The sequence below is a fragment of the Grampus griseus genome (assembly GCF_964374135.1).
Source record: "Grampus griseus genome assembly, chromosome: 1".
Lineage (NCBI taxonomy): Eukaryota > Metazoa > Chordata > Mammalia > Artiodactyla > Delphinidae > Grampus > Grampus griseus.
In genome coordinates, this window is record NC_139017.1 from 102,306,845 (window position 1) to 102,316,244 (window position 9,400).

Genomic DNA, 9,400 nt, shown 5'->3' on the forward strand with positions numbered 1-9,400 from the left:
CTGCTGTGTGCGGCGGAGCAGGGGCTACTCTCTGATGTAGTGCATGGGCTTCTCACCGAGGTGGCTTCTTTTGTTGCAGAGCACAGGTTCTAGGTGCGCAGGCTTCAGTAGTCGTGGCACATAGGCTCAGTAGTTGTAGCTCGTGGGCTCTAGAGCACAGGCTCAGCAGTTATGGCGCAGGGGCTTAGCTGCTCCGTGGCATGTGGGATCTTCCCAGACCAGGGATCAAACCTGTTTCTCCTGCATTGGTAGGCGAATTCTCAACCACTGCGCCACCAGGGAAGACCCAGTATGATAGTCTCTGGTTGCATCCATGTTGCTTCAAATTGCATTATTTTGTTCTTCTTATGGCTGAGTAGTATTCCATTGTATATATGTACCACATCTTTATCCATTCATCTGTTGATGGACATTTAGGTTGTTTCCATGTTTTGGCTATTGTGAATAGCGCTGCTATGAACATAGGAGTGCATGTATCTTTTTCAGTTATAGTTTTGTCTGGGTATATGCCCAGGACTGGGATTGCTGGACCATATGGTAATTCTATTTTTACTTTTCTGAAGAACCTCCATATTGTTTTCCATAGTGGTAGCACCAACTTACATTCCTACGAGCTGTGTAGAAGAGTTCCCTTTTCTCCACACCATCTCCAGTATTTGTTATTTGTCTACTTTTTTTTTTTTTTTTTTTTTTGCAGTACACGGGCCTCTCACTGTTGTGGCCTCTCCCATTGCGGAGCACAGGCTCTATTCTGAAAGAGCCAATATTTCCAAAGCAGTCCTGAGGGAAAAAAACAAAGCAGGAGGCATAACTCTCCCAGACTTCAGACAATACAAAGCTACAGTAATCAAAACAGTGTGGTATTGGTACAGAAACAGACACACGGCTCAATGGAACAGAATAGAGAGCCCAGAAATAAACCCGCACACCTACAGTCAATTAATCTTCCACAAAGGGGGCAAGAATATAAAATGGGAAAAAGACAGTCTCTTCAGCAAGTGGTTCTGGGAAAGTTGGACAGCTGCATGTAAATCAATGAAATTAGAACACACCCTCACACCATGTACAAAAATAAACTCAAAATGACTTAAAGACTTAAACATAAGACATGACACCATAAAACTCCTAGAAGAGGGCATAGGCAAAACATTCTCTGACATAAATCATACCAGTGTTTTCTTAGTTCAATCTCTCAGGCAATAGAAATAAAAACAAAAATAAACAAATGGGACCTAATTAACCTTGCAAGCTTTTGCACAGCAAAGGAAATCATTAAAAAAAAAAATGAAAAGACAATCTATGGAATGGGAGAAAATATCTGCAAACAATGTGACCGACAAGGGCTTAATCTCCAAAATATACAACAGCTCATACAGCTCAACAACAACAAAAAACAAACAACGCAATCAAAAAATGGGTAGAAGATCTTAATAGACATTTCTCCAAAGAAGACATACAGATGGCCAGTAGGTACATGAAAAGATGCTCAGCATCACTAACTATTAGAGAAATGCAAATCAAAACTACAATGAGGTACTGCAATTTTTTTTTTTAATCACAAGACAAACATTGAAAACAAGACACCATGAATGAGAACCATCAGAAACAAATTTCAGCAAATATAGACCAACAGATGTTTCAGATGTTGGAACTATTGACACAAAAAAGGAAATATCTATGTTTAATATATTTAAAGAAATTAAATGAATGTTTGAAATTACGAGCAGAGAATAATGACAATAAAGAATGACCAAGCAGGGCTTCCCTGGTGGCGCAGTGGTTGAGAGTCCGCCTGCCGATGCAGGGGACGTGGGTTCGTGCCCCGGTCTGGGAGGATCCCACATGCCGCGGAGCGGCTGGGCCCGTGAGCCATGGCCGCTGGGCCTGCGCGTCTGGAGCCTGTGCTCCACAACGGGAGAGGTCACAGCAGTGAGAGGCCCGCATAACGCAAAAAAAAAAAAAAAAAAAAAAAAAAAAAGAATGACCAAGCAGATTTGAAAGCAAATAGAACTTCTAGAAATAAAAAGGGAACAAAGAACAGATGGGATAAATAGAAAACAAATAGCAAGATGTTAGACTCAAACTCAACCATATCAATAATCCCATTATATATAAACGTAAATGGTTTAAACCAGTGCTGTCCAATACAGCAGCTACTAGCCACATGTGGCTGTTGAGCACTTAAAATGCAACTTGTGTGTGACTGAGGAACTGATTTTTAAATTTTAATTAATTTAAATTTAAACAGGCATATGTGGCTGGTGGCTACTGTATTGGGCAGCACAGTTCCAAACATTCCAATTAAAAGACAGAGATTATCTGAGCAGATGAGAAAGCAAGATCTAATTACATGCCGCCTACAAAAAAGATCTATTTTAAATATAGACACAAATAGGTTAAAAGTAAGAGAATAGAAGGAGACGTATCACGATAAAACTAATTAAAAGAAAGCCGGTGAACCTGTATTAATGTCAGACCAAACTGATTTCAGAGGAAAAATTACCAGAGATAAAGAGATTCATTTCATGGGGACAGAGGGAACAATTCCTCAAGAAAATGTCACAGTCCTAAATACTATGCAACTAAATACAGAGCTTCAAAATATATGAAGCAAAGACTAAGAAAACTGCAGAGAAAAAAGATATATACATAATTACAGTCAGATTTTTCAACTCTACTCTCTAAATAATGGGTAGAACAAATAGACATAAGCAACACTATCAATAAACTTGATCAACTGACATACATAGAACATTCTATCCAACAAGAACAGAATACATATTCTTTTTTTTTTAATTAATTAATTTTTGGCTGCGTTGGGTCGTCGCTGCGTGTGGGCTTTCTCTAGCTGTGGCGAACAGAAGCTACTCTTTGTTGCGGTGCACGGGCTTCTCATTGCAGTGGCTTCCCTTGTTGTGAAGCATGGGGTCTAGGTGCACAGGCTTCAGTAGTTGTGGCTTCTGGGCTTCTAGAGCGCAGGCTCAGTGGTTGTGGCGCACGGGCTTAGTTGCTCCGCGGCATGTGGGATCTTCCCAGGCCAGGGACGGAACCCATGTCCCCTGCATTGGCAGGTGGATTCTTAACCCCTGTGCCACCAGGGAAGTCCCTACATATTCTTTTAAGGTACATACAGAGGACTTCATATTCTTTTAAGGTACACATAGAGGACTTCCCTGGTGGCACAGTGGTTAAGAATCCACCTGCCAATGCAGGGGACATGAGTTCGGTCTCTGGCCCAGGAAGGTTCCCACATGCCGCAGAGTAACTAAGCCCGTGCACCACAACTACTGAGCCTGTGCTCTAGAGCCACAACTACTGAAGCCTGAGCACCTAGAGCCTATGCTCTGCAACAAGAGAAGCCACTGCAATGAGAAGCCCGTGCACCACAACAAAGAGTAGCCTCTGCTCACCGCAACTAGAGAAAGCCCACATGCAGCAACGAAGACCCAATGCAGCCAAAAATAAATAAATAAAAATAAATTTCTAAAAAAAAAAATTAAACTACATTAAAAAATAAAAATAAAGTACACATAGAAGGACTTCCCTGGTGGTCCAGTGGGTAAGGCAAGACTCTATGCTCCCAATGCAGAAGCCCAGGTTCGATCCCTGGTCGGGGAACTAGATCCCACATGCATGCAGCAACTAAGAGTCCACATGCCGCAACTAAGAAGCCCACGTGCTGCAACAAAGATCCCATGTGCCGCAACTAAGACCTGGAGCAGCCTAAATAAATAAATATTAAAAAAAAAATAAAGTACACATAGAACACATACTCTTTTTAAAGTGAAAAAAAAAAAGATTATTTACCAAGATAGACCATATTCTGAGCCACAGAAGAAATACCAATATATTTAAAGTGATTCAAATATGCAAAGTTTATTTCTGATCATAATGGAATTAAATTAGAAATCAATTACAGAAAGATATCTTAAAATATCCAAACATTTAAAAACTAAATATCAAACGTTTGATTATCACATGAGTCAAAGAGGAAATCAAAAGGGATTTAGAAAGTATTTTGAACTGATAAAAATAAAAATACACTTATCAAAATCTGTGGGATTCAGCAAACAGTGCTTAGAGGGAAATTTAGAGCACTGAATACCTATATTAGAAAAGAAGAAAAATCTTTATTACCCCAGCTTCCACCTTAAGAAACTAGAAAAGGAAGAAAAAAATTATACCTAAGGTAAAGAGGAGAAAGGCAATAAAAAGATAAGACCAGACATCAATGAAAGGAAAACAGAAATAATAAACCTCTAGCTAGATTTAGGAGGCAACTTATGAAGTTGCCATAAGAATGAGAAAGGTGACATCACTACAGATGCTACAGATATCAAAGGATAATAAGGAAATTATGAATTTTATTTTTTATTATTTTTAATTGAAGTATAGTTGATTTACAATGTTGTGTAATTTTATGTCAATAAATTCAACAACTTACAAGTGGATAAATTCATTGAAAGACACAATCTGCCAAACTTCACTCAAGAAGAAATAGATGACTTGAATTAGCCCTATATCTACTTAAGAGCTTGAACTTAAGCCTTCCCACAAAGAAAACTACTTCTGACTGGCTTCACTGGTAAATTCTACTAAATATTTATGGAAGAAATAATACAAATTCTATAAAAACTCTTCCAGATAAGTGCAGAGGAGGGAATACTTATCACATACTATGAAGCCAGTATTACCCTGATACCGAAGCCAAAGAAAGACATTATAAGGAAACTGCTGACCAATATCCCTCATGAACATAGATGCAAAAATTCATAACAGTTTTAGTCAACCAAATCCAAAAATACATAAAAAGGATAATATATCATAACCAGGAGAGTTTTATTCCAGGAACACAAGCTTAGTTTAACATTTAAAAATTAACTGATATAATTCACCATACTGACAGACTGAAAACCAGAAAAACCATATGCTTATCTCAATAGATGCAGAAAAAGCATTTTTCCTGATAAAAATTCTAAGCAAACTAGTAATAGAAAAGACTTTCTTGACCTAATAAAGGATATTATAGAAAATCTACAGCTAACATCATACTTAACGGTGAAAACCTGAAAATTCTTTCCCCCTAAGATCAGTAACAAGGCATGCATGTGTGTTCTCACCATTTCTATTCAATATTGTACTGGCAGTTCTAGCCAATGCAATAAGTCAAGAAAAACAATTAAAGGTACACAGATTGGGAAGGAAGAAGAAAAACAAAAACTATATTTGCTGACATGATGATTATCTTTGTAGATAATCCTATGGATTCTACAAAAAGAATGTACTAGAACTAATAGGCAAATTTAGCATGAGTTCAGGATACATGGTCATAGTGCAAAAATCAATTGTATTTCCATATATAAGCAGTGAAAAAATAGAAATTAAAATTATAAAAGCAATACCATTTACAATAGCATAAAAATATGAAATAGAAATAAATTTGACAAAAGATGTACAATAACTATATAATGATAACTAGAAAACATTGGTGAAAGGAATTAAAGAAGACCTAGAAGGATGGAGAGATATATCATGTTCATGGAACAAAAGACCTGAGATTGTTAAAGCATCAATCCTCCTGAAATTGATTTACTATCCCAGTTAAAATCCCAACAGGTTTTAAAAAAATAAATTGATGACCTGATTCTGAAATTTATATAGAAATGAAAAAGACTTAGAATAACTAAAACAACTTTGAAAAGAAAGCAGACAAAACCAGAAAACAAAAATAAAGTTGGAGTACTTACACTACTGGATATCAAAACTTATTATAAAACTACAGTAGTTAGGACAGTATGGTATTGATGTAAAGATAGACAAATTAATATAACAGAATAGTCAAGAAAGAGTCGAAGTCATATAAGGTAACTTGATTTTCAACAAAGGTACCAAGGTAATTCAATGGGGGGAAAGAATAATCTTTTCAACAAATGGTGTTGGAACAATTGAGTAGCCATATGGAAAAGTATCAACCTTGATTCTGCATCCTACCAATTAAAAATTAACTCAATGTATCATTGACCAAAACATATAGAATTAAAACTATAAAATTTCTAGGTATAAATGTACAAGACAATGTTACTTACCTGGGCTTTGTCAAAGAGTTTTTTTTTTTTTCTGTTTTGTTATATTCATTCATTTGTTTTAAATTTTAGAAGTTTTGTCAAAGATCTTTTTAAAATATGACACAAAAATCATAACTATAATAGAAAACATCAATAACATATTTCATCAAAATTTAAAACTTTTTCTCTTTGAAGGACACTGTTAAAAAATTAAAAGGCAAACTACAGACTGGGAAACGATATTTGCAAAATATATCTATGACACAATTCTTATATCTAAAATATGTAAAGAATTATTATAATTCAATAATAACAGAACAAACCAATTTAAAAGTAGGCAAAACATTTAAACAGACATTTCACCAAAGAAGATGTATGGATGGCAAATAAGCACGTGAAAAGATGCTCAGCATCATTAATCATTAGATAATTCAAATTAAAACCACTTCAAATCAAAAGTGTGATACAATTACATATCTACTAGAATAGCTACAAGCAAAAAGCCTCATAATACCGCAAGGATGTGGAGAACTGGAACTCTCATTGATTGCTGGTGGGAATGTAAAATGGTACAAACCACTTTGGAATACCCTTTGGCGGTGTCTTAAAAAAAGTTAAACATATGCATATGATATAATTCAGCTATTCCATTCCTAAATATTTACCTAAGAAATGAAAGCACATGTCCATAACAAGATGTACATGAATGTTCATAACAACTTTATTTGTAGTAACCAAGAACTGGAAATATCCAACAAGTGACAAAATAAATAGTGTTATAGCTGTACAATGGAGTACTACGCAGAAATAAAAACAACAACAACAATAACAATTGACAGACCTAACAACATGGACAAATTCAGAATAATTTTGTTGAGTGAAAGAAATCAGACCCCAAAAAAGAAGTCATGTTGGCGGCGACGGTGGCGGCGAGCGGCGTCAGAGCTTGAAGGGGGGCTGACGTCTTCTGGCGGGTGGCGGTGTTGGAGACGAGAGCTTGGTTAGCCAGTATTGCTTCTGTCCCAGGAACCCAACGGAGAGTGAGGGAACGAGGGTCGCTTTCAGGGGCTGCTGCCTTCCACGTACGCGTCGTCGTGAGGAGCGCAGCCCGGACTCTCCTGCAACCCCGCCATCTCCCTTTTTCGCACGCCTCGAGGCAGCGGCGGCAACCGAGACAGCGTCTCACCTTCCCCGACCCCTTCCCCTTGTCTCCCCCGCCCGAGCGGGTCCGGTCTGCGCCCCACCCCCGTCCGTCCGCCCGCTATGCCGCCGCCGTGTCTGCGCAGGCCCAGATGCGCGCGATGCTGGACCAGTTGATGGGCACCTCCCGGGACGTCTAAGAGGATTTACCAATGAACCCATGTTTACAAGTCCACGATATTATTTAGCTGAAATGACTGGATTTTCACTGCTGTGTTGGGCCAGAAGGCCCTGGTGGTGGCAACCGCCTGTGTGCCACTGAAAATCGTGCCAATGCCTGGCATACTGCATAAATGGAAGCAGGGTACCGCGAGATACTACTCATCAACGAATCAAATTCAGTGATGACAGAGTATGCAAGAGTCACCTTCTGAATTGTTGCCCCCATGATGTCCTGTCTGGAACTAGAATAGATCTTGGAGAATGTCTGAAAGTCCATGACCTGGCTTTAAGAGCAGATTATGAAATTGCATCCAAAGAACAAGATTTTTTCTTTGAACTCGATGCTATGGATCATCTGCAGTCATTCATTGCAGATTGTGATCGAAGAACAGAAGTGGCTAAGAAAAGATTAGCAGAAACTCAGGAAGAGATTAGTGCTGAAGTTGCAGCAAAGGCAGAACGTGTTCATGAGTTAAATGAAATCGGTAAATTGTTGGCTAAGGTGGAACAGCTAGGAGCTGAAGGGAATGTGGAGGAATCCCAGAAAGTAATGGATGAAGTAGAGAAAGCACGGGCAAAGAAAAGAGAAGCAGAGGAAGTTTATCGGAATTCCATGCCAGTTTCTGGAAGCTGGAAGCTTCCAGTTTCCAGCAGCAGAAACTTCGAGTCTGTGAAGTTTGCTCTGCCTATTTAGGTCTTCATGATAATGACAGACGACTGGCTGATCATTTTGGGGGTAAACTGCACCTGGGTTTTATTGAAATAAGAGAGAAACTTGAAGAATTAAAGAGAGTTGTAGCTAAGAAGCAGGAGAAAAGAAACCAGGAACGCCTGAGAAGAAGAGAAGAAAGGGAGAGAGAAGAAAGGGAGAAGCTGAGGAGGTCTCGATCACATAGCAAGAATCCTAAAAGATCCAGGTCCAGAGAGTATCGCAGACATAGGTCTCGCTCCATGTCACGGGAATGGAAAAGGAGAACTCGATCCAAATCCCGGGAGAAACGCCATCGCCACAGGTCCCGCTCCAGCAGCCATAGTCGCAGTCGCAGCCACCAGAGAAGTGGGCACAGTTCTAGAGACAGGAGCAGAGAGCGATCCAGGAGGAGATCCTCAAAAGAGAGATTCAGAGAACAAGACTTAGCATCACGTGACAGAGACAGGAATTCAAGAGACAGATCACCTTGTGACAGAGATCGGAAAGGTAAGAAGCAGTCCTATGAGAGCGCTAATGGCAGATGAGAAGACAGGAGGAGCTCTGAAGAGCGTGAAGCAGGGGAGATATAATTAGCTGTGTACATATCCTCAATCCTTAAGCTTCCTCTGGAGTTACATACTATTGTTTAGTTTACAGCTGTTCAGGGTGACACAGTGAGCAGTTCCAGACACCTATCCAGCTAGGCTAGGTGTATAGCATCTAACTTGATCTGAACTTGTTTTCTTTGATGAAGCCTAAAACTACATCCATAGTTTCTGGTGAACTTGTAATACACTTCTGAAAGTACAGTTTTATATAATAAGATGCTGATGTCTTTATTCTTTCTAGTAGGAGTGATAGTGAATGAATTGTGTTACTTGCTTTGGGATTTTTTTGAACATTTGTAAAATGCTGTCTTCCTTTCTCGTCCAAAAAACCAGCAACTTTGGGAATTTCTTTTTAATCCTTCTTCCTTTGACTCTGTATCCCCTGATACCTCTACCCTCTAATTGTAAGAGAAAGGGGTGCAGGGAAGCAATATAACTTCTGTTCTAAGGTTCTATTCCCATTATTAATTACTAGCTGATTACAGTTCAGAACATTTATACTGGAATGTGTGCTGGAGAAATTTAAAATACTGTGAGTTTTGTTTGTCTAACGGTGCCTATTTTAGAGTGGGAAGTTGAACAGCTGTTGCGTTACATGCTTTGCTTTTTTATTGAAATTTTGAAATCAAACATGTCTTGATTTTTCTGTTCTATTGAATAGCTATGTTCAGGAT

The 9,400-nt window shown here is 38.7% G+C and overlaps 1 protein-coding gene across 1 annotated transcript; it reads left to right on the plus strand.

Annotated features, from left to right (window-relative positions):
- Window positions 1–6,854: 6,854 nt before the first annotated feature.
- LOC309828654 (uncharacterized protein) lies at window positions 6,855–8,960 on the plus strand (the record flags this gene model as incomplete). Its single annotated transcript, XM_082664140.1, is given in 4 exon segments — window positions 6,855–7,035; window positions 7,092–7,377; window positions 7,569–8,046; window positions 8,049–8,960. Coding segments are annotated over 4 exon segments (1,560 nt in total). The 3' UTR covers window positions 8,664–8,960.
- Window positions 8,961–9,400: the final 440 nt, after the last annotated feature.